Raw genomic sequence first — 25,794 nt, forward strand, 5'->3', positions numbered from 1 at the left:
TGGCGGCGGTCGCTGACCGGGAAACCCGGCCCCAGCAGCCCGACAGCGCAGGTACCGCGGCGGCAAGCGAGGGCGGGCGGCCAGCGCCGGCCGGGCCGGGGCGCAAAGCGAGGGGAGGGGAACGGAGGCGGAGCCGGCCGGGGGATGGCCGTAAGGTGAAGGTTGTTGCAGTGGGTTCATTAAAAGACAGAGTTCAACTGCTTGCCGTCCCAGAGCGCTGCTGGGAGGCTGGTTCGGCGGGTTGGGAAGGGGGAGAAGAAAGAGAGCGCGAAAGAAAAAAAAAAAGAAAATTGAAAAGAAAATAAAAGAGGAAGAAAACTCGCAGCTACTTTAAAGAATACCGAGAGGAACGAACCGAGAGTGGCGGCGGAGACCACGGGAAGAAGGGGCAGGCTACGCGCTCCTGGGGCCCGCTGAGGAGGAAGGATGATAAGCGTGGTGGCTGTGTGGCTGGTGGGCCTTTGCTTCCAGGCTGCTGTCGCGGTGAGCGGAGGGGGAAGGTTGGCGCACGTGGGGCGGGGGGGGCTGAACCGGGTGGCCGCACTGGAGCTGGGGTGGGCTGGGCTGGGCTGCGAGAGGGGCCGCTGCCGCCGACCTCCGCGGTCCGCTCAGGTCCCCGCAGGCTGTAGTTGGGGAGCAGTGCCCTGCCATGCCGTGCCGTGCCGACGGGATTCGGAAACCTTTTGTGGTGGGCTCGAGCTAGGGCTGCCCCGGCAGCCTTAATTCAAACCAGACCCGCTGCGGCTGCTCCTGACCTGCTGGCGGCTCCGCCCCAGGGCAATGCGGGCGGGCGGTGCTGCCCGGTAACCCCCGCTGAGGCGCGGGAGACCCCCGGTGCGCACGGGTGTGAGTGTATTGAGGCGTTCGGGGGAATGCCTGTGTCTTGCCTCCGGCGTGGTGTGCCCCGGAGGGGATGAGCGGTAAGTTCGGGCAAGCGCTCGCATGTGGCCCTTTGTAGTGCCGCTGTGGACGGGGAGCCCTCCCCCGCAGACACGGGTGACCTGAAACGGAGGTGCTTCTGCTCCCCGTCCACTTTTGTACCTGGAGAGCTCGCGGAGGGCTCGTCCCGATATCTTTGAGCAAACGTTCCTGTGGCGCACGAATCCTCCGGCCGCACGGGGAATCCAGACCCACCTCCCCTCCCGGGCCGCCGTCTCGGTGCCCCGCCGCTGCCTCCCTCCGTCCGTCTGCGTCGGACTTCGGGGCCGTCTCGCAGCTCCGGAGGCGCCGGTTCGGTGCGCTGCTCCTGAGGGCAGCCGCCCCACGCTGGCGGGGCTCGTAGTTCCTCAGGACTCCGGTGTTTCGGGAGCAGCTCTCCCGGGAACGCGGCTTCGCGGGCAGCCTTTCAGCCCCAGCATCAGCCGCTAGATGTCACCCACTAACAGAGGATGGCTCCGCAGCTGGTCCCTGCCCTGCCCTGCCTCGGGAGGGCCTTTCCTCGGAAATCTGGCACAGCAGCCTCGTAAAAGTGCTTCGCTTGGTCTGTTCTGGGGCCTGGGCTCTGTGTGGCGATGGCAAGTGTGGAGTAGGAGGCTTCCGGCCACCTCTCGAGGGGCACAAAGCCCAAGTCGCCATTCCTTTTTCCTCTGTGAGGCAAGGGTAGCTCGCTTCCCGTGTGTGTGTGTGCGTGCCAGAGCTGCGTGCACATTGCTCATGGAGTCTTCCCTTTTGCCTGAGTTAGAAGGAAAAAGTGGAATGTGAGGCTCCTTGTGAGCAGGCAGGATCATCAAAGTCAAAACTGGAGTTTTTTTCTTTCTGAAAGAGAATAATTGATTTGAAAGTTGCCTGGAGATGAGCAGGATCTAAGCTGCTCAGTACACCTCCAGTTTCACCATACCATTCTGTCTCGAACTTTACCTATAGCTCTGGACATGTTCCCTTCTAGTCCATGTGGTAGTGAGTAGCTATGAGATGGCTAAAAATGACAAGCATGTGACTGTTATCCACCCTGTTTTGTGTGGACAGGGCCCTGCTCACAGCATATGAATAAATTTTCTTATTAATTTTTCTACTGAATAAGATAGAAAACCTGCAGTTAATTTGCAGCCTCTGTTGTGCATTTGAATAAAATTCCTCTGTGATAAATATTCCTTACTAGACATGATAAGGGCATGAGATAAATGCTTGTTGGGAGTTTTCCTGTGCGTAAAAGACACGCAGGGCTGGGTGACACCAGGCTGATGGGTTTCCTGGGTGAGCACATGGAGGAGCAGAAGTTCTTGGGGCTGTCTGCGGTGACTTGGCACTGAAGCTGTTCCCCTTCTGGTGATCATGCGGCCTTTTTCCCATGTTGAAATGTCAGTGTCACCCACTAAGCTGTCTTTCCCACCTGTCTGGAATCATGATGCTTTTGCATCAGGGAGCAGAAAGACTCTTGGGCTAGGCACAGAAATCGGAAGGGCTGTAAGCAGCCCTTTGCATATGCCAAGTCATTGTGCTATGAGCATGAGAGTGTCAGTGTTGGGTTCTTGGTGGTCTGATCATTGCAAATGGTGCCGCTGCTGGTGCATCACTTGAACCTTGGCTATTGCTGCATAACTTGGCTTGGCCATGCATACTGTCATGGAAGTGATAAGCAGGAACAAATAAGTGGCCAAATGAGAGCTGTTTTCTTTCTAAGTACTCCTGCCTCCCTGGAATGGTTGGGGAAGTTTCTATTCTTATTCAGAATGACACTTTGTTGTTCAAAACATCTTGTATGATGTTCCTATGATAGGGGCATTGATTTTCTTGAAATAAGAAGGCTGCTGTATCTTAATTCATTCACCTAGTTATTCAGGGAGACCTTACGGTAGCCTCCCAGTACCTAAAGGGGCCTACAAGAAAGCTTTAGAGGGACATTTTATAAGAGCAAGTACTGATAGGACGGGGGGTGTTTGTGTGTGTGTGGCTTTAAACTGAAAGAGGGTACCTTTATATTAGATACTAGGAAGAAATTCTTTACTATGAGGGTGGTGAGGCACAGGCACAGGTTGCCCCGAGAAGCTGTGGCTGCCCCATCCCTGGCAATACTCAAGGCCAGGCTGGACAGGTCTTGGAGCAACCTGGCCTAGTGGAAGGTGTCCCTGCCTGTGGCAGTGGGGTTGGAACTGGATGACTTTTAAGGTCAGTTCCAACCCAAACCACTCTATGGTTCTCTCAAATGGAGACTTTTACATGGTGTAACCCTGCCGTGAAACCAACCAAGCCAAAGTGCATGGCTTGCTGCAGGAGGGCAGTGGACAATCCAGCCTGTCTCATGAGGGAAAACAGGGATTTGATTGTTTCATCTGGTGTAGGTGCATGCTGGTGGTTAACACAAGCTTAGCAGAGCAGGCAGAACCTTTTTCCAACGGTGATGTCATTGCTATCTGAATGTAAACTAATTAGAAGAAATTAGGTAGTCCAGCTTGCTTATTAAACATGTAGGCAGTGGGTAAGGAGGAAATGCTTTCTTCTGTAGTATGTGGAGAGCAGGGTCATGTTGTTTATCAAGCTCTATAAACAGTCATGTTGTTTAGCAAGGTCTATAAACAGTGCTTCTCCACCTGAACCCTCACTTGCTGGTGGCTACCTCCCAGTCAAATGGTGACTGTTGTATCTGGTCAGTTCCAATTAGAGCAGAGACAAATAAGCTGTAGTTCGTATCATGTATGGGGGCTCCTGGTGTAAGTTGCTAGCTTTTATTCCAGGTTTCTCTTGGTTTCAAGTGGCTTGAAGAGCTAACATTTTTAATGGCAGCATTCTGAAACTTCTGGAAACAGAACAATCCTCTCTGACAACCCAAAACAAGTTGCAGCAAGTGCAAGAAACCTGTAAGCCTTCTAAAATTAAGCTAGTGCACTAACCTGAAATGTAGGCTGCTGTTTTAGCAGTAAAATTGGTCCATTTTAAGTATGTGCTTTGCATTGCTAGTGCTTAGATGTCTCCAGGTGGCCTATATAGTACCACTTTGTCCTAACCTTGTTGGAAGTGGCTCCTGTGTCCAGGAACCACACTACTGGCTCCGAGTGGGACATCCCACACTTGTGTTATCTGGCATCTAGAGAGCTGAGACTTTAGTGGGGTCTGCTGCAGGGAGGAAGAAGCTTCTTGGGAGAGAGAAGATAGGACCTCTTTCCTGAGGAGGTTTTGTCAGGAATAAAATTGCACTGCTTCAGCATTGTAGCATTAGTATTTTGTTTTAGACGTTTTCTACTCTATTAACTCAAAGGTATTAATACAGCACTCCAGGACAGCTAGAAATAGGTGCATGCACTGAGACATAGGATACTTCAAATGGCACTTGTCTCTCAGGACAATGTTCAGTTGATGTTAAGGCACCTAAATGTAGGCGTCTGTGTGTGCTGGGTGCCTAAGCTCTCATTACAGTCCCGGCGATGTAATCAGTGGAGCCAAAGAGAGTGATTACCTGACCAGCCCCTGCATGTCTCCTTCAAGGTGAGTTGCTTTGTCAGGGCTTTGTGGACGGGTTCTCATTTTGTTTACAAGGGGAGCACAGACACCTTTACTTTAGTGTCTTTATCGGAGAGCTATTTATCTTGAAGTGCTAGTCTTTTTATTTGTGAAACTTTCATGGTAACTCTCCCCATAAACAAACAGACCGGACAGGTGCTGTCTCTGTGCCACGAGAACCAGCAAAGCAGTGGGAAACTCCAGCTTTCAGCTACAACAACAGCATGCTCCTGTTCTAGTGCAGCTGCATAGATGCCTCCAGACAATACTGTAGCCTTGCTCTGCTAAAGGCTGTGGAAGAAATTAGGGAGTATAGATGGGTTCTCTGTCACTGTGTTGAAGTGAGTAATATGAGCAGAAAAATAAGTGGAAGTATTTTGAGATGGGGGGAATGTGAGCATCAGAATATTATAGTATTTAAAGGCACTGTTTATTTACAGATTAGAGAAATCTTTGTTACTTCCTACACTTTGATACATGCACTGAACTTGCAAAGGGGAAGTTGTTTTGACCAGCAGCATAAGGACTTCTGTTTCTTAAAAGTTCACTTCTCTTATGAGCTGAGAAGATACTCTAAAATGCAGAGAGTACGTAGTGTCTCCTTAAGAGTGCCAAGAGTCAGGTTTGTTAACAGGTCTCTAAGAGTTGACTGGCATACTTCATTTGAATCACTGCTCTGCAAGGCTGCTGGTGTACCGCAGAAATGAGCTTTATCTGGCCTGGCTAGAAATCTGGGATAGTGCACTTTCTACTTTGGAGATGCTAGTGGAAAAGTTACTGCACTGTGAAGCCTTACCTCAAGGTGATATAACATTTGAACCTCCTACAAGCAACTCTTGTGGAGCAACATCTGCTAATGTGGTGGTTTCCCAACCTCTCAGTTTCTCAAGCAATATTTGGCTGCAGCCATCGTTTTGGGTCTTGTGGAACCGGCACAGGTCCAGCAGAGTCTGTTAGCTTGGGCTCCTTGCCATGCTTTACTGTAATGTTTGTACCTCACTGCTGAGACCAGTCTCACCAGTGAGGCTTGCTTTGCTGGATGGGAACCAGTGTGCTAGTGGGATTTGGATGGAGTTAATACAACTTCCTGTTGAGTCACTGGAGCTGCAGTTACAACTGAGTCATAAAGGTGGTGTAAGTCATGGCTTTCCCTGCTAGGCTTCTAGTTTGAAACTCCTTCAGTATTGATCAGATGAAGAGCTCTTCCTGCTTCACTTTATGCTGCTGTGCTCTCTGGCAGAATTGTCATCTCTGTAGCCCTTGTTTTTGCAGTATATCCACTCATTTTGCCTCTTGGCATTCATGGCTTTTCTAGTAACTGAAAAGTCGTCAGGATTGCTCTTGCAGAATGACTCCTGACTAAATCAAAGGCACTGATAAAAGATAGGGAACTGCCTGCCAACTAGCTTAAAATACTCATGGGTATCTTGCCTTTCTTTGATGGAGGATTTGTGTTCTTGTCATGCTCTGCCCTGTAACTTTCCTGCACTGCCTGTGTAGTAATGGCAATGTCTCGTATGCCAGTCATGGAAACAAAAGGTAGACAGTCTTGGCTTTTTGGCTGTAGGCAGTTGAAGGTGCACACACCTGTTAACCAGCTTTCTCCAAAGTACACCCAGTTCATGCAGCAGCTTCTCTGAGTGCGCTGGCTCCATCACCTGAGCATGCACAATCCATAGCTAGGGAATAGGGGTTGCTCTTTGTCTTGCCTGTGCCACGTGATGGGGAGCTTACTGCCTCTTCAATGGAAGGAAACTTGAACTCTATTCCAGTTGTAAGGGAAGTGTACAGAATGCTTTCTGGACAGCGCTGCAGACCATGGCTGTACACAGGAAAGCTCTTTAATTATTTTCTAATGCTGGTGGCAGTATGCATCCTGGTCAGCCAGTAAGCAGCTCCAGTCCAGCCTCTTGCATCTAGGGGTTACTAGAAAAGCATACTATATATTGAAGCCAGAGATGGGCAGAGGAGAGTGGAGCCAGTCTACCATCTGGAGAGCAAGCAGTGATTAATGTAATGATTTCCAGATGAGAGATCTTGTGAAGCTCCACATTGTAGCAGCAGTGCTGCTGTGGCTGTGTAGGCAGCCTTTGTATGTTCCCTGGGGATCAGAGCTGGTAGATACAGTGCTGTAGAAGAGACTACCTGGCTCTTTTCTGTCCCAAAACAAGACCCTGTTGTTGCTTTATTTTATGCTTTGAGACCAGTAGAGTGGAGAAATAAAAATTCATACACCTACATTTATACGTAGAGGTATCTATCCCTGTCATGTGCTGTTTGTTGACCAGCTCACAGCAGGATTGGAGTCTGTATGCCCTGACCCCAGGGTGGTGATCTGGGATACATGATGCCTGTGCTCTGGGCAGTTGCAGGACCTCAGAGCAGCCTTCTTATCTGCCAAAACACCAGTCTGTGTTTAGAGCATCTCTGCAGAAGGGAGAACCCATTGACCAGCTAATAAGTATCGTTACGGACAGAGCACAGGCTTTCTTTGATCAAGAAGTTGAGGTATAAGAAGAGCAAAATCCCAAACTAGAGGAACTGCAAAGCCTGCTTGAATTCATACCTAACACAAACACTGATATATGTGATACTTTTCACTCCCCTGCTGTGCTCTGCGCTTATGAAACTGTAATAAGAAACTCCTGCAAATCTACAGGTTTGTCCACCTTGCTGGCTCTGACAGGGTGTAAGTGGCACCTACGTGCAGTGGAAAAGGGGTAGTAAGGCTTACACCGAAACTTGCCTAACAGCCTGCAGCTAGACAGCTTTGACTTCTAAATCTCTTTCTGTCCTAACGGAGGAATCATCTAGATCGTGACTACTTTCCCATCAGTGAACAAAGCACCTAACAAAAGAAATGACTCTGGCATGTCTGGGCAGTGGCAAAGGAGTGCTGTGCTATCATACACTTACATCAACTGACTCATGGCCTCCAAGAGGAAAGCTGCTAGCTTAATCCTCCAGCAGCATTGCCTCTGCTCTCCAGCATGCGTAACTTGCAGAAATTCCTCAGACTGCATCTGTGGTCATGCTGAGATGTGAAAAGATGGTAAGCTGCTTGCTATAGAAACTGGAAGGTGCGATTGTGAATAATTAGAGTTATTACTGTAATGGCTGAAAAGCTCTAAATGCTCAGTATGCCCCCAGCATGCAGCCAAAAGGGGTTAAAAAGTTCCAGCAAACCTCCTTACACGGATTCTAGTAAGTATAACATACTAGACGCTAGTTATCCCATGACCAATTTAAATGCTGGAGTTCCAATTGTATAGCAAATCTTACTTTTCTGACCTATTCTTTAGTGCTCCCCCTCACCAATTTGCCTGCTGGGAAACCTTCCTGTGCATTATCTGGGGCATGCTAGTTGGCAAGGTTCAGAACTGTGCCAGAGATCCTTCTAATAAATGGGTGGTTTAGCTTGTGTTCCAGTGCCTGAGGCTGTTCCCTGATGTTGTTTAATTTACTAGCATGGATATAGCCAGTGGGTCTCTGGCAGCAGGCCCAGAATGTTATGAAATTGTGAAAACTGCGGTATCTAGTAAAAGAAAGTGAAAGTTCATCACGGGAGATCACAACTTTCTCATTGAAAACAACCTTTTTGGATGCTTCAGAAGGATGAGTTGCATGAGAACTCCTGTGTAATCAATCAGCTGAGGTTTGTGAAGTAAACACTGCAAACCTGGAACAGCAAACCATTCAGCGTAGTTGTGATGGTGCTGGTATGTGCCACTGATTCAACCTGTGCTTTTAGAATTGGCCCATAAGTTGGTCCTTCAGCATTTTATGATTTACTTTCTTTAGAGGTAGGTTATGCTGACTAGAGCTGGTAGGCAGTGAGTAGACCCAGAATTTTATTTGCACATGAAATACCTGTTTGAGCAGTGTCTTACAAGTCTGATCTCTTGATATGTAGCATCTAGCTCTTCTGACAGTACTCCTTGCCAGAAACTTGTCTGAACCAAGGGACTTGCTGTTCTGGGAGTAACTTGGTACTGAAGCACTTCACCTTGCCTTGAAGTTTAGTACTGTTGTATTGACTTAATGCCTAACAGTCCATCAGAGGTGGCACTGATGTCTCTTTTCTCTTCAAAGTATAGGTGTGTAAAACACAGGGATGTCCAAATAACAACTGAAGTCTTACAGTTGCCCATGTGAGGCAGGAGAGCATCTAGACCTCACAAATGTGATAGCCTCTCCCCTGAGCTCTAAACTTCTTGATTGATTTGGTGACTGCTCTGAAACAAGGCCATGGGAAAGACAGGTGAACAAGCTGTATACCCAGAAATGAAGGCATGAGGTAGCTAAGTAGCTGTTACAGTGGAACTTGCATAAGAACATGGATCAAAGGGAAGCTAGCTCTCTGATATATCTTGCTGTTGTGACAGTCTTGTGTTCATGGTTCCACTGCACAGATGTGGTACAAACAGTGTAACTGAGTGACTCTGGGTCAAAATTAATAAATTTAATCTACCAGGTGTTTGGTCAATAAATGCCTAATGTTTACTGATGATATGAGTAGAATGATAGGTGACTTGAGTGCAATTGCAGCAGCAGGGTTTTTTTAAGACTGTTTCTGATGGGAGGATTTAATTTGATGCGTCAGCTTTGAAATGATGCTCCAACACCCTCATGACTCAGCTGGGAAGTATACCAGCCAGCTTCCATAACCTCACTGAGGTGTTGCATAACTGTAAGCAACTGCTGTCAGGACTCTTTCTTACATGCAGGATTACTGATGCTTTTGTAAGCCTGAATCATTAGTGCATTAGAGATCATTAATGTCCTAGGGAGAGGTGCTGCAAGCTTCATCTCTGCATCATTTTATATGGGTAGATCATTTGCTGTGTGCTTCAGCTGTTGTGAACATGCATATTTCTCAAAGGAATTTCATGCAGTCTGAATGGTGTTCTACGTCAGAGTAATTCAGTGAAATGTGGCCCAGCCTGTGCCTGAACGCCATCTGGCCTACTGCTGTTTATGCCAAGGAAACTAGTAGTACCCAAAACACATGCTGCTTTTCTTCAGCACCTGCACTCCAGAGCTGCTAAAACTGTGTGGAAGGAAGGGGTGATGCTCAAAGTGCCTCTGTGAGAAGACCCTTAAGATGGGAGAACAGGGTATTCCTGATCTGAGATGTGGCTCCTGCATCTGGGGGAGATGTTCCAGCCTTTCTGTGCATGGCTTAGTCGTGCTGGTGTAACTGCATCTGTTTGGCAGGGATGACTTATGCCTTATAAACAATCTAGGCTTAGTCAACACTGTAAGATCTTGTGGATAAACCAGACCTGATAGCATGCCTCATAATGCAGGGAGAGATTTGATTTCTTCAAATCCCTGGTGGTTTACTTGGAGTTGGAGATGGTGAGGCATAGAAGCAAATGTAAGAAGTACATTTAACCCTGTGTGTTAGCGTGAGACCTGCCAAGGTGCAGGGACTGCCCTGCATTGGATCAAACCCAAAATCTAAAGCTGCTTGCATGATCTGCATGAGTGCAGCATCTGGCTGCTAATGGAGAGTTAAGTTCCTTCTTAACAGCCTGGTGGCTGACTGGTGTGAGTCCTATTGAGCAAGGACTTAGAACTGATTACAGCTTAGCTATGGAACATGACCAAATCAGAAGGGAGCTGCTGAATGCCAGCAGTTGGCTCATTTTCCTGCCCAAGTCTAACTCGATTCTGCAGCTCCTTGCAGAGCCAGTGTCTTCTGTAGCAGACTGACAAATAACAGCAGCAAGGGATCAGGCTATGGATGTGACTGGTCCTGCAATCTGGTGTGCACATGTGGGATAGTGTCCGTTCAAGCCAGGCAGCTCTTTCTGGATGCTTCCAGTCCCCTGATCAGTCATCCCTTCAAGGGCTGGATTCCCTGACAAGGATTGTTGGTGGTGCCGTGACTAAGAAGCTGGTTATGAGATTTATGATGAAATAGAGCATTCAAAGATAACAGATGTCTGGGATGTGTGTATGGAAAATACAGTTTGTTAGCAAAATAAAGCAAATGCTTCACAAGCATTGGAGGCTGCATCATGACTCCTTCTGGAGAACAGGTTTGCAAAAGCAATCAGGAAGGCCTTGTCTTGGATTCTTGAGTCTCAGGCTGGCTGTCATGCTATGAAGGACCTGACATACATCTTAGAAGCAGATCAGCTGGGAAGCTAAAGCAGAGTTTGACAGCAGCAGGCCTGACATCTGCCACTGAAGTGTCAGCAAATAAAAAGTAATTTTTGTTGTCTTGTGCATAGACAGTTACTAAAGAATATATCCAGTTGCTGTAGGATATATCCTCCTATAAAATCTTACATCTGGGTGGTTCCACAGTCACTTTACAGTACCAACCAAAATGTCTTGTCAGCTTTTTCTGTTGTTGTAACGCTAACTATCTGTAGGTTTAAGTAGTATCAGTTAAGTTTGCCAACTAACCTGTTTAAGCTGAGATGTTTAGTGCTTCAGGGTTGTGGGCTCATCCTGTTGAGGTTTCCTAAGTACTGCTAGTAAACCCCTAGTTTGGTGATACACTCAGGATTTGTATCTGAAAAAGGATTTCACTAACCTGGCATAGCTCTGCAAGCAGGTTGTTCAAATCAGCAACATGTATGTTTCACTAATAGAGCGAAAATGCTTCTGTGATCCTTCAAGAAGATCTTACAGCTTTGTCTCCTGGCTCCCTGGCGTATCTCACACTAGGAATTGCTAGAGTTCAAGGAGGTAAAAAGGGAAAATCCTAGGATTAAGGTAAGAACCTGGGTCTTTTCCTAGCCATGTGCCTAGATACTGAAGGCTGTTGCACTGACTCTTGCCTGATAATAATTCCTGGAGGCTGGAAGTATTCCTGGCTGCATGTTGGCTTCCCTTTCTCTGGTGAAGCAGATAGCTTCTTCCTCCCCCCGAATACTGTATAGCATGGTGATGAGGTTGCTTCTGACTTCTGGGAACGCATCTGCTCAGGTCAGAGAACTTGTGCAGCTGGAGTGTTGCTTGTGGTAGTTTGTCAAACACATAAAAGCTGGCATGGAGCTAATTTGAAATGGTAATAGTTCCACCAACCAAGTTGTATGGCATTTGGCTCCAGGATAACAGGATAATATGACCAGAGGCACACACATGTGTTTTCCTGGTACTGCTGAGAGGCATCAGTGATTCATAACGTGCCACCAGTCTAATTTGAAGATCTGAGATGCCATAGACCATTTCATACTTTCTTATAGACACATCTCTGATTTCTGAACTGGGATCCCTTTAGCTGAGTGGCTGAAGATGGAAGGACCAAGTTGTGCTCCTGTGGGACCAAAGTCTTTGATCTACCTCTCCTGTGTCCTGATATTGGTGTGCTGCAGGCTTGTGATGGCCTCTGCAGGAGGAGCTTGCAGGGTTGAGCCTCTTGGCATCTGGCACATGACCTGCAGCTGCATAGTGACTATTTTGAGCTAAAAGGCCTGCTGGAAGAGCATAGGCTCAACTGGGACCAGTGGAGACATAAGCCACTTTCCAGCTCTTCCCACAAATCCAGTCTTTGACTGCATTCCTCAGTCTGAGGGCTGTAATGCTAACTGGTCTGCTTTCCTGGGAGCTGGCTTGTCTCTTAGCTTTATGTGGAGAGGAGACTGGCTTCTCCAGCCGATGAATGCTGCCAAGGAGCAATTGGGTGGTCTGAAGCCCACCATTGCACTTGCCAGGAGGTCTCTGGTTCTGTAACGAGTTTTGCTCCAGTGACAGTCCTCAGTGCTGATCCCATAAGACAGGGTGAGTGAGTGGCCAGAGGTGGGACAAAGGCAGGGATTTCCACACAGACCCAAGCAAGACTGTTCATGGCAACAGGGCTCAATGCATGGATGGCAATAACTGGCTAAGGATTAGAAACTGTTTTTGCTGGGACTGCTGTTGAAGACATAGAGTCAATGCGTTTATGTGTGTTGGAGGATAACACTACAAAGTCCAGTCCACTGAAGTGGCTGTAACTGCTGCTGACTTGTCTGAGGTGGGTTGCTCAACTACACCTGCCTGAACTCCACAGCACGGGCCACATGTATGTGGGAGGAAAAGGCAGCAGGGACCTTAGATCCTGTCATTTTCAATTTCTTTTTCCACCAAGAGGGTCACGTTTACCTGTGTTGCAGTTACTAACATACACAGATAGTGGGTTTTGAGCTACTGTAGTTCTTTCCTGGATGAGTTTGCATTTCATAAAGATCCGACCTGCAGCATCCTTTTTCAACCTTACTTTGTCAGGGTTTCTGTTTTGGGCAGCCCACCACTGGCTTTGGCTGAAACTAAGCAATTCTTGATCTGTACTTCTCTAAACTGAATTGGCTGTTGCTGTAAGCCTGAATCTACTATGCTGTTGCTGCTACACTAGAAAGTTAAAAGTGCTGGTGACTTCAAGTCAGAGGGGTTTAAGGCAAGTTAGGTTTGTCTGGTCTCACACAGCTTACTGCTCATCTCTTAAACCAGCTGAAATAGATTGAAATTAATTTTCCAGGATGAACTGAAGCTGTTAGCTGTATGGCCTCACTGAGCTGCACCTACTTTGCACAGCTCTTTGAGGTTATACGTTCACTGTGGCTTTCTTGTGCTATCTGAAGAAATGAATGCCGGAACTATCAAGAATGTTAAAGAGCTGCAGGGAAGGCTCAGTTATAAAAACAGTTATAGCATAAAACTGAACTGTCTGCTGTTTGTGTGATTAGCTGCAGGGAAAAGAGTTTTCTCATTAGGCTGCATCTTCAAAGCACAGGCTGCCCTGAGCATGGGAGACAAAAGGTACCCCACTTTTGGCCATACTGTGGCAACTGGTATCTGCCAGTGATACAGAGCTGAGTACTTGTGTGCTTTGTCTGTGGATGCTGATCTGTCAGCGAGATTCAGTCGTTGGCCTGGGCTGTATTTCTTTGCTGGAAAGATAGTTTTGTATGAGTGAAAGCAGTGTATAGTGACTTCCTTGTTTGACACATCCTCGAGGTGAAAAAGCAGGAGCAAAGACTGAACTCACTTCTCTGTTGTTGAAGGACTGACCAGACTTCTAGTGGAGCCACATGAGAGAGAACTGTGAGGCAGCTCAGCTTTCCTGTATCAGAACTGACATGGTGCTCTCTACAGTGCTAGCAGTGCACACAAGTGATGGGTTGTCACTGATGTGTGTGTTGCATGGCCGCAAGCTTCCCTGTCTGTGGAGTCCATAGCCCTGTGTCGTGGTTTAAACCCAGTCAGGTAATTCGTTCGCTCACTTCCCCCCCTTTCTTGCCCTCCCCCTGCTCTCGGAGGGACGGAGAGGAGAATCAAAAGAATGCAACTCCCACGGGTTGAGATAAGAACAGTTTAGTAACTAAGGTATAACACAAATCACTACTGCTACCACCAATGATAATAATGATAAAGGAAATAACAAGGGAACAGAATACAACACCTCACCACCCGCTGACCGATAACTCGCCCCCCAAGCCCGACCAAGCTCCGACCGATACCTCCTCCAACCCTGCAGACTCCCAGCCCTTCCGGCTCACTCCCAGTTACATCCTGGGCATGATGGTCCACCCTGCTGGACTCCAGCTACCCTGGCTTTGCTCAGCCCTCTCTGCTGAAGGACATGCAATATGCTCCTTGTCCAGTACTCAACAGCAATTGCACTGAGCTTCCTATAAGGTTCAGATGGCCCAAAACAAAAGTAGGGCTACTAGCTTTCTGAATAAAACATCTATGTAGTCTTTTCTACTGTGTTTAGGAGGTCAGGGTGGACTTAAAAGCACTGTTGTGCTGTCTGGAAGAAACCTAATCCCTTGTGAACAAGCACTGCAGAAGAGAACTCTCCGTACAACCTTTCTCCTTGCTCCTTTTTCTAAAATCCTGCAGCCCTTTGAGGCAGGTCTGATCTGCATGTTGCCTGCAGCCTGAGGGTGGTGATGTGTGTTTCCATAATGCATGGCAGCGTATTTCACTGCCGCCCTGCTTCAGGGGAGCTGAATGTGTGTCAGCATCCCAGGAGCCAGGCTGTAATTCTCTATGACTTGCTTAAGCAGCCCTGGCTGCCACACTATGCCAATACAAACACCTGTGCATTCATGCATTGAGCAGGATTCTGGTCCTGCTGGAAAATTCTCTGCGTTATGTTCTCTCCCTCTCCTTTTTAAATTATTGTTTTTAAACCTGACCAGTTCCCTGATCTGGTTCACCCTGAGACTGCAGAATTAGCTATGCAAGGGATGGTCAAGGAAGAATGAAGTGACACGCTCTTGTGGGAGGTGGTTGTCGAAAGGGCCCTGCTGCAGAATGTGAAACCCAGCCTGATGGTGACAGGCTGGTTCATTTTTGCTCTTGGCATGTTGATTGCTGTGTTTCAGCCCTACTTAATGAAAAGTTTCCCTGTCACAGTAAGGAGAAAATGTAATGCTGATTGGGCAACAGCATGGTACTTACCAGGTGAGCCTCCAGAAGTATTGGGACTGTAGCTGCTGTGAGTATGGAGTAGCTGGATGCTCTCCTTCCTTGGCCACTGCGTCTTGTGCAAAGGATCAGGGAATGCTTCTACAGCTTGACAGAAGAGGAGGATCAAAGCCTGGTGGGCAGTGGGCAGAGTTTACAGTCTGTTCTGTTCTGCCCATAGTGGAATAGATCCTAAAAGATCTCATCCTGTTTTCAGTAGGTGTTGGAAGGTGTTTCACTGCCTCAGGAGCTGAGTGCCAAGAGGTAGCTGCTGTGTGATGGTCAGGTAGTTCATGCTTCAAATGAAAGCAGCTGCTATTGCATCTAGGACCTCTCTCTCAAAGATAGTTCCTTTCTCAAGTCACCAGCCAAAATACAAGAGGAACACATTAAGAACACAATTAACCACGATTTTCCAGATTTCTTTAGTAATAATGATCTGATGGAAAACTAGACAAAATTGACTGCCATACTTGCCTCTAACCAACCTTACTCCAACTGGCATACACTGGTGAATGGAAGGGTGGGAATGCTGAAGCCTGTTGGAGTGCAGCAGAAGTTCATTGAAATGATACCGTCTGAAACAGAGAGGGCAGACAGTTGTAATGCTTTGAAGAGCCTTTCTTGGAACACTAGCCAGGGATAAAAGTGCTGCTTAAATCTAGGCTATCCAGTCCACAGCCTGTTTGTGGAACAGTTTGTAACTGTCTTTCTGCTCTTTGGCCTGTGCTGTTAGTCTGCGTCTTTGGTTCTCCTAGGAAGACAATTACTTCATCAACCTGCAGGGTCCCCAAGCAGCACTGGTGCTTATCTTGAGCAGTGGAACAACAGGAGAAACAACTGGAAGAGCATTTAGCTGAGATGGTGCCACACTGCTATTGATTTCTGGTGTAGCAGACTTGCATATAAGCTTTAATTCTGACTTACTATATAAAAGCATCAGTTCTGTTTCAGTGACTCCAGAATTTATGGCTGATTTAAAACTGAAAGTGTGCATGGTCACCTTGATGCTAGCAGTCTGTGTGCCTGCAGAAGGAGTAGGATGGGTGAGGATGCTGGTCTGCAGACCACGGATATCTGGAACTGGAGTTAATCATGCGTGGGCTGTTAACTGCAGAATATCAAGGTTTAACAAAGATAAAATTTCTTTCAGCAGGTTTTGTCTTCCCACACACTAAATAGCAGTATTTTAAGGTTAGAAGCTCTTCATGCTGCTCTGCCTGAGATAGCATTTCTGTTAGTGGGGCCAGCTCTGCTCTTCAATATATAAAAAAAGTTGAAAGGCAAACCTTTCAGTCTGAGTTTTTTAGAGCTGTTCAAATCCGTGTTCAAGTCTCTCTTAGGTGCTCCTAAGTTGTATTTAGTAGCCAAAGAGAGCAAATGCTTGTCTTGCTCTTTTATATCTCTGTCAAACAAGATCAAACCATAGGTTTTGCATCCTATGAAGTTAGAAGAATCTTGCAGGATGTTTAGGGAGGTGTTTGAGGTGGGAGAGGTCATTGCAGCTCATTCCTTTTCAGCTGAACAAGAAGGATTTATTAGGAGAAACGTGAAAATTTAACAGCATTCAGATAATGGAGGATTTCAAGTGTTTTTGGCACTGCTGTAGTAGGCTGATAACTAAGATTAGTAAAAGTGGGATACAAATAATCCTTAATCTAGTTTAGGGCTTGTAGCAGCTTGTGGCAAAGCCGCTGGGTTTGCTTACCTCAAAGAGCAATTTGAAAAAAGCTGCTTCATTTGACATATGCCATGGCTCCAAATTAAAGAAATGTGGTTCCCAGCTTGGGCAGGGTGAGATTAACTAATAAACTACAAATCTCCCCATCATCACAAGACAGTACTTCGTATCCCTCCTGCTACAGGAGGGAGCTCTGTGGCAGCTGATGGGATAAGAAGGATTCATGCTTGGAGACTGTGCCCAAGACGAAGACTGAAGAATAGTTAGAAATGATGCTGTTCAACAACAAAACCAAAAACCCAGTAAAAAGAAAGTCTGGAGTATGTAAGACTTCTGGAGCCAATAATCTGTCTCATGAGCTGTGAAAGCCTGGCCCATTCTTGATTAAATCGAAGATGCCACTAAGCAGCTTTCTAGTTGTCCCAGCAGAACTGAATAACTATTGTTCTGCAGCAATGCAGTGCTCAGCAAGAGAGAGAGGCTAACAATCTCCCCAGGGTTTCCCCTAGAGGGGCTGCTTTGATACTTGGGGAAGAGGATATTCCACTGATTAATGGGAACTAGTTAATCCATATAAAAAATGCTGCTAAAATGTTACCCCTAACATGCAACTGAATTCAAGGATACCACATCCAAAGTGGTAGGCAAGTAGTTGTGATCGGTTGTCTGAGCTGCTAAAAAACCACCACACACACACACACCAAAAAAACCAAACCAAAAAACAGTAAAAAAGCAATAGGTAGGTAAGAATTGAAAGCTTTTTGACCAGAATACGTGAGAGACCATTGAAGATCCTTCAAAAGATCCACTGCCTGAACTTAAATGTGTATATCCAGCCTTTCTGGCAACAAAGTGAATGGTCCACAAATAGACTCAATGGACTGAAAAATAAACTGGATGATGGTGGAACTAATTGTGATGGTGGAAAGCATGTCTGCATTAGCTGATTGTACTGAACAGTCTGATAACAAAATTTTGAGCTACAGTAATACAGAATTGTTGGTAAAGCAAGTTTACTTTAGTTGGAATTTATTTTCAGCTCTTCCATATGACAGCACAACCTGGACTGACTCTGTGTTCTGTGTCACTAATCCTCTTGACTAATCAAAATCTTTCTCATTGGTGTAATTCTGCTGCAATAAAAGGTCATGGAAAAGCCTTGACTATGAGGTGTAGACTGCCTGAACAGCATGGTCCATCTTCCTGATGCAAACCCAAATTAGCTCAGTCCCTTCTGATGCCATCCTGAGTCAGTGTTTTATGTTAACCTTGCTGTATCTGAAATCCTTCAGCAGCAAATCATTAAAGAAGCATGACCTTTCTGCAGTATTTGTATTTTGTGGTGCCACCAGGAAAGGTGCCTGCATGCTTACTGATGCTGCAGTGTGTAGAGCAAAAAGTGCAGTCTTTATGTAACTGTGCAGTTACATAAATAAGACAAACATTCCTTAATGCTCATGTGTCATGAAACTGGATGATGTCATGAATTTACATCACTGCATGGATATTCTGACTGGTACCTACATATGCAGAATCTGATACTGTCCTTTGAGAATTTGGGGCAAAGAAGGTCCCTCTCAGATCCCAGACCTCAAACTGTCTGGTCAAAGGCAGATGCTGCAAGTCCTAGAGGAGCAGCTTGGGACTAGACCCTTTGGGGCGACTAAGTAGAAGGACACATTTAGTGCAAATTCATTAAGTTCTCTTTTAAAGCTGTGGAAAGCAGACTTTTTTAATCCTGAATCGTGTATTCTATTACTCCCTTGAAATATAATAGCCAACCTCAGTAAACAGCAACTGGTCTGAGCCTGTTTTCATGTTTGCCAGGTAGCTGCTGAGTGGCCTCTGGGCAGCTCTACACTGGAGTAGCATGGATCTCTGCTGGTTTAGACTGGGCCGCACTGGACTTTCCTCCCCTGAGGAGGACCTAGCTATCCCAGTTAAGTCAGAAATGAAACAAGGATTCAAACCAGTATGTTGCAAAGGCTATGGAGAAGCAGAATATGCAGCAGCCTGGGAAGAGGCTAAAACCTCAGGTGTGAAGGGAAATGTAAGAGTAGGGTGGCTGGACACACTGGATAACAAGAAAGGAAGCGTGGCATGACTGAGCAAACCTCATTCATTAGCACCACAAGGGGAAGGGGTGCAGGCTCACTAGTCAAGATCAAGAGTTGCTCTTTCATTTCCTGATCTTTTCAAGAGTGGTGCTAAGGTCTGCAGACCATGAGATCTGTTGTGTTCTTGAAAATTCTGTATGAAGATGCAGATTTGGGGGAAGTTAGTCTTGATCCTAGATAAAGGTATTTGGTGCCGTGTCTTAAACTGGCTTGGCAGTGCCTTTCTCCGTTGAAAAGCTGGAGAGATTGCTTTCTGACTGCTTCAAGGTAGAGCCTTTCCACTGGGAGGAGGATGCACTCCCCTTTTGCAATATATTCCCCTTGCACACAAAACCAAACTGAGTGCCAGAACAAAGGATTGTGCTTGCTAGTCCAAGAAAGGAGGGAGAAAAATGGTCCCCAGCCCCCTTGCATTGACTAAAATGGTGCAATTTCGGAAGCCTGACTTCAGAAAGGAACGTACTAGAAAGGATGGTCAAGGGAGTGGAATCTGGGATGTCTGGTAGTTCTTTTCCGTATTCCTTATTCGCCAACAGTTCATACTCTTTAATGTTTGAAGGGGAGATCAGCTTGTGTGAGTCACTGACCTTTGACGTGAGAAGGAAAATGTACAGGAAGTACCTGCCTTCTGTGGATGAGTGCAAAAGCACACTGCAAACAAGCAGGGACAAATCTGAAAATCCAAATTACCCCATGATATGCAGCTAAACTAAAGATTGAATGGCAGTTTCTTCTTAGAAATTACAGTAGAAATATGCTTGCAGAAGCCTGAGGAGAAGTTGTTTGATTTGTTGGTGTTTTTTTTTGTTTTGGGTTTTGGTTTGGTTTTTTGTTGTTGTTGTTGTGTGTTTGGTTTGGATTTTTTCCAGTAGAGAAGGAAAGTGCTAAAAACTTTAATGTCTGTATGAGCGTTTTGTGGTGGTGTTTTGTTTTGTTTTTTCTTTTTGTTCTTTCTTGTTATTTAAAAAAAAATAATAATTAATTACAATGATCACCAAGAAGAGGCAAGATCTTAGGCCCAGTCAGGTTGGTGGCATCTTGCATACTTATCTTCAGAGAGGAGGAATCTAATGGGCTAGTAAACCACCTTAGAAACCGGTTTTCTGTGGAAATACAGAGAATGAATAAAGTATTAAGGATGGAAGAGAAAACTGAATAAACCTGATACCTTAAAAGAATGAAAAGGAGATTGGGCCAGTAAATGCAGCCCAGTGAGAGACAATGAGAGAGCTCAATTGCTTTGTCTGACAGATCGTACTAGTTCCTAGGATGAAAATGAATATCAATTTTTAAGTGACACTGTATTAATGCAAGCTACAGAAATACAGCGGTTGCAAAGCTGGCAAGAATGCATGCTCTTCTTTTTACATAATAAAAAGAGATTTCACATTCTCAGTAGAACCATGATCAGCATGGATGATGCAGTGCAGTATCTCAGGGCAGTGCAGGGAAGGTGTGACAAGGGCATTTTTAGGATGGAATAAAAGTAAAAATTCTGAAAAACGGGGAATGTGGTTGGACAGGGAAAGATTAAATTCAAGAGAAGTGACGTACAGGGCTTTGGTCTGAAATCTCAGAAGGGAGAATGACTGGTTGGATAATGGTAGCCCTGCAGAAATAAATCTGGGGGCTAGTTACGAGTTGAGTGTCAAGCATGTTGTACCAATAGTACATATAGCAGAGGCCAACAAGATGCATGAAGTAATCACTCTGCTTTATTTACTGTTTGTCTTTGGATAGCCTGAATAGCTTTGAATGTTGTGTGTTATGACAAACTGGTGCAGTAGAACAGGCGTTTGGCCTCTTGTTTCAGCAACTGAACTTCTGATTAGTGTACTCATTGAAGCATAAATGGAGAAAGCTGAGGGCTGTATTCTCCTACAGGGAAGGCTGCCTGCTATCTCAGGACTTTGAGTGCCCACACTTATAAAAAGGGGATCTCATTCTACTTCCACTGAGATGCTGTTATTTCAGATATGTGAACAGTACTGGAAGGGTTCAAAAAGGCAGAGAAGCCAAACTACTTTGTCTCCTCTTCTTTTCTGTTCCTTAGAAGTAATGCAGTAACTGGTAAATAGCGAGACATGACAAGTCAGAACCTGGAACAGAATGGTTATGTTGTGCAAGAGCAGAGCATTGGCTGGTGCCAGGATGTGGCTCTGAACAGATTCCTTGCCTTTCTTCTTACCAAAACAAGTCCAGCTTGGAAGCAGCAAGACTGACCCTTCCAACACTGAATAGACTAACCACTAATAGACCTACTCTTTAGGGCAGATGGAATGAAGAAAGATAAGAAAATGCATTCTGAACAAAGAGAGTTTGGGTAACCTTCAGGAGCCCTTAGAGGAGACTATGCAAGCAACATAGTAATCTCATCACTAACACACCTTCTTCCCTTCTCTTTAAAGCAAACTACAAATCTGAACCTTCCTCCTGAAGATTTTGATTCATCTGGTGATGATGATGATGCATTCTCAGGTTCAGGTGCAGGTAAGTTAATAGCACTTGTACTGTTAGTGCTTGAATATGGCAATTGAGATCTTGATGAGCATCCACACTAAAAGGGGGAGGGAGGAATCACACACACATGCGCACCTGCCTCAGAATATGAGAGCTGGGAACAGAGAAAGGGCCTAATCTATTCATCTTGTATTGCGTCAGATGCTAACAATTAGCAGAAAATGAGTTGTAGGAGACTTGAAAGGGAGCAGAAGCAGGTATGCTCCATGTGACTACTAATATGAGAAACTGAGTGAAGAATGTTATGGAACTGAAGTGATTGTTTATTCATGGGGGAGAGAAACTGTAAGAAGGGCCTTTGTGCCCTCATATGAGCTGGTAGGAGGTACCATTTGAGGGTGTGTAACCCCCAAACTGCCAACATACATCAAGTGCAAATTTTATCTGTCATCAGGTGTGCAAGTTCCCATGGGCCATACTTTTTTAAAAGCAGAATAAAAGGGTTTTAGGGTAGGGGAAAAAGTCTATTGGAATGCATGAGAGAGACCTTTGGTGTCCAGTGCTCAAGTTGAGGAGATGCTACTGAGGAATGAGCAAGCTGTTGAAAACTAAACCATGGCATCCTTCTGCTTCCTTCTAGCTACATGCTCGTGTTTTAGTTTGAATTCTGCCGGAATAAAACTCTGAAATTGGGTGTGCCAGTGACTAAAGGTGTTGAGTATATGAGTACTGCTCTGAAACAGATACTTACGGGGAAAAGAATCAGATAATCATCCTGAGCAACCAGTATGCTGAAATCAGACAGCCCCCTTGTCAACCTGTCTGCAAACAGACTAGCACTTGTGCCTTGTGGAGAAGCAGATGACTAATAAAGTACCAGTGTCTGTCCCTTCCTTATGCCATTGAAAAAGATTAGGAATTACGAACTGAACTGCTGTTGTTCCAGAAATTGTCAATGCAGGTTCAGCATCCTTGTTAGACCACCATCCTGGAGATACTATTAACAGGTCTCTAAACTGGCCAAGGATAATACTGTTTTGTTTTGCAGGTCCTGTGACTGAACAGTCTCACACCTGGAGAATCCCAGGAGAATCAACTAATTCCTCATTACTGGCAACACCGATAGATTTTCATGAACAGCCATTTCCTGGGACTGAGAGCCAACCTGAGAAGGAAGTAAAGTCTCCTTCTGCAACTAGTACTGTCATGACAGAGGAGCCAGTTGTGGCTCTGAAGGACACAGTACCCATCCTGAGCTCACCTGATGAGAAACCAACAAATGATGCTGTTACAACAGTTAGAAGCCCCACTACTCACTTTCCTTCAGTGGTTCATGTAACTTCTCCAGAAGCCTCAGGCCCAGACCATAGGTTCGAACCTAAAATCCCCAGCTCTGATGTGCCAGACACTAAAGATGTGCCTGAGTCCCCCTCTACCATCCATCATGAGGGAGACATTGCCGCCACTCCCACAATAGCAGCTCCAAAGGATGTTGTTCCTACACATGAGGAGGTTTCTGAGGATGGCTCTGGAGATCCGGTGAGGATTAATAGCTCTGATAGCCTTTCCAGGGGATGGTTTGAATACTATGTAGTAAGTTGGTTTTGCAGGAAAGGGTGGTAATTTGTCAAAAGTGATGATTGATTTAATAGGTTATATTGGTGGAGGGGGTTAGATGAGAAGAAAACCAAGCTATGGAAAATCTCCAGTAGCAGACATGATGAGAAACGTGATTAACCTGTCTTGTATGTCCCAACAGGGAGACTTCATCTTAACTAAAGATGAGGATTTGGTCCCCACCCAAAACTCAGAAGTACTGGCTGACTCTGGGAGGAATGCCAAAGCTGCAGGAGCCTCGGGAATTATGGACAGAAAAGAAGTTCTTGGAGGTACCTGATATTCTGGATTTCTAGTTGGCAAAAGCAGACTGTTGTAGGAATCTTCCAGGCAGCAGAAGCTGCAGTCCTGCAAGTACATCTCTGAGCATGAAAGCTAACCCTGTTAGACCTCTGAAATTAGGGTGGTTATTCATGATTCTGTGTTGTCAAAACCCTAACAGGGACAAATACTAATCAGCTAATAGCAGAGCTGACACTACTAGTTATCAGTTAAGTTTTGTTTAAACCTATTATTTCTCTCAAAAACTACAGTAAAACTGCTCTAATGCTGCCTCAGTCAAATTACTAGAGCTGAACAACACAGCCTGTTGTGCTTTGCAGCACGGCTCAGTGGGAAATGTGTTTCTCTAGGTTTACCTTGTGTAGGTGAGCAAGCTCATCTACTAATGGAAGGATGATGATTTGAGTGGGGGAAAAGGACAAATTAATTTCTGGAAGTCATGAAATCAGAAAGGAACAGTCAGAAACTTACAGTCACACTAGCATTATCTGGAGTCTTAATCTGTGGCTTTCTCCCCCTTCTAGGTGTTATTGCTGGAGGACTAGTAGGCCTGGTGTTTGCAGTGTTTCTAGTTGCATTTATGCTGTACAGAATGAAGAAAAAAGATGAAGGCAGCTATTCACTGGATGAGCCAAAGCAGTCTAACGGAGGATACCAAAAACCACACAAACAAGAAGAATTCTATGCATAAACACTGCTCTTCAGGACACTTATTTCATTTTTCTTGGACTCTTCTCTCCCTGCACATGGACCTCCTAGTCTGCTTTGCATTAAACTTAAGCCATATGATCATTGGGTTGTTTGCCCTTACCACTTTGCCATTGAGATTTGATAACTACAAAGTAGATCTGGATTCATTGAACATTCCCTGCTTTCGTGCACAACCTTTTTTTTTTTTTTTTTTTTAACAGAAGTGGGACTGCAAGTTCCTAAATTCACTTTGGTTTATCTAAAGACTGCTGGGGCAGGCGGTGGGGGAGAAGATAAGGGAGCACTGTATGCATAAAACTCTTGATATTTAGGGAAAGGGCTAGCAAGAATAAAGTTACCAGTGCTCAAATTCTGTATAGCAGGGATCCTCCTATTTAACTCATAGATGTGTTTTAAGCATAATGAATGGCTGCGCTGGGCAGACATTTGGTACACTGCAACCCTCTAGCTCTTTCTAACTGCTGTATTTGGAGCACTTAATGCCTATGAAACATCAAGCTGAACATGATTCCTAGTGAGAGGAGGTATTACGAGTAGGGTAAGCAAATGACTGTCATGTAGTTTAGAATAACTTCTGTTTTGGAAGCATTATGCCATACCCAGAACCAGCTCCTAAGAAGCTGGTGCAAAACACAAACGGAAAACAAACCCCAAAGACCCCCAGATTAAGTGGTGAGTTCATTTTGCCAGCAGTGTTGGACTGTCCCACTACCTTCTTGCTCTTTCTAGGCATAGGTAAGAAATAGATTATTCTAAGGAGTCTCATCTCAGACATTCCCTCTTCTTAGGTGCCAAATAGGCTGGGCTGTCATACTGCAGATGCTCTTATCCTGCACTATTGTGTAGTCGCAAGGTGACTGTGACGTGTTGTAGCACCTACATCTCTGTGCACTGTTTACAACGGTTGTCTTGGAACATGGTCTGCCATCTATGCCACAGAATACCTTGGCACACAGTGGTAGAAGGTAGCAGCATATCATGACTCTGCAGTTAAGGAGTAGAGCAGCGTAGCATCTGAAACAAGCCTGATGAAGGCTAAGTGTAGATGACCTTAAATATACACAACAGTTGATGTGCTTGACTCTCGTGACTCCCGAATGGCTCTTCAGTAGCTGTTCCTGCACTTTGGAGAGAAGCAACTCCAGGAATGTCAGACTAGCAAGGGCAGAAAAACACCTTCTGAGGAAAGTCTGGATGCCTGAAGCTGTTGGTGGTCAGTGTGCTGCCAGATGTGAAGCACTGAGGCCTCACCGAGGGTCTGGAGTTCTCCACAGTATCTCAAACCGAGTGAGAAGAAAAGTGTGGTGGTCTACACAAGCCTTACTTCTGCTCTGCCTTTGGTTAGCTTCTTGCAAGTTCAGTTCCTCATCACTTAGAAGGTATGGGGTAGGAGAAGGAGTGTTTACAACTGATATAAATACTTGTACTGTTGAGCCAGAGGGAATGATTGGAGACTATTGCAGCAGCCGATATAAATGTTGCACATCGATAGTAAAACTTAAAGACCTGTGTAATTTAAATGAAGTATAAAACACTCCTGAGCTGCTATGCAGCCAAAATTGGTGCCTTCTGTGCAAATCCAGGAGAAAAAAAACCAAACAGTTCTTGATTCCAGACTTCTTTATGCACAAAGAAAACTTGTGCATACGTGTATCTGGCTGGTTTTAAGTAAAGCTGCAAAGTCCATTATGTCTATCTGGTTTTTGTTTGTTTGTTTTTTTTTTTAACTGAATGAATTTTTATAGGTTAATGCAATGACCAGACGGTGTTAATTTCAGCTGTAATTCTTTGCTTTGTATAGGAATGTAGAAACATTGTTTGATAGGTTTATCTACAAAAAGGTTCTTGTAAAGCACAGGAAAATAAAGTGGTAAACTTTAGTTGTACCTCACAACCTGGCTAGGGGGAAAGGAAAAAACTGTATATTTTGGTAGTCTAAACTGACAGTTTGTGAAACAAACATGACATTGTGTTATTTAAGTGGTACAAATGAAATATGAGTTCTAACAGAAGATGCAACACTTGGTTATCTGTATGCCATTTAAATGTATACTGCAATAAATGGCATTTTGGCAAGAA

General features: G+C 45.3%; 1 protein-coding gene across 1 annotated transcript; it reads left to right on the forward strand.

Moving 5' to 3' along the window:
• The first annotated feature begins 337 nt into the window (after positions 1 to 337).
• Positions 338 to 25,794, forward strand: SDC1 (syndecan 1). Its single transcript, XM_057431766.1, has 5 exons — positions 338 to 483; positions 21,054 to 21,135; positions 22,154 to 22,644; positions 22,865 to 22,994; positions 23,529 to 25,794. Exons 1-5 carry the CDS (start codon positions 427 to 429, stop codon positions 23,693 to 23,695), a joined length of 927 nt encoding a protein of 308 aa, XP_057287749.1. The 5' UTR covers positions 338 to 426; the 3' UTR covers positions 23,696 to 25,794.

This window comes from Pezoporus wallicus, unplaced genomic scaffold (genome assembly GCF_028554395.1).
Source record: "Pezoporus wallicus isolate ANWC-B61680 ecotype Strahan unplaced genomic scaffold, APGP_CSIRO_Pwel_v1 contig_161, whole genome shotgun sequence".
Classification (NCBI taxonomy): domain Eukaryota; kingdom Metazoa; phylum Chordata; class Aves; order Psittaciformes; family Psittacidae; genus Pezoporus; species Pezoporus wallicus.

What these genes read in the sequence shown, in the direction of transcription:
- SDC1 (XM_057431766.1), top strand. Translation starts at nt 427, where the DNA reads ATGATAAGCGTGGTGGCTGTGTGGCTGGTGGGCCTTTGCTTCCAGGCT. An exon ending in AGGATGGCTCTGGAGATCCG is followed by an intron (nt 22,645 to 22,864) that starts GTGAGGATTAAT and finishes ATGTCCCAACAG; the next exon opens with GGAGACTTCATCTTAACTAA. An exon ending in CAGAAAAGAAGTTCTTGGAG is followed by an intron (nt 22,995 to 23,528) that starts GTACCTGATATT and finishes TCCCCCTTCTAG; the next exon opens with GTGTTATTGCTGGAGGACTA.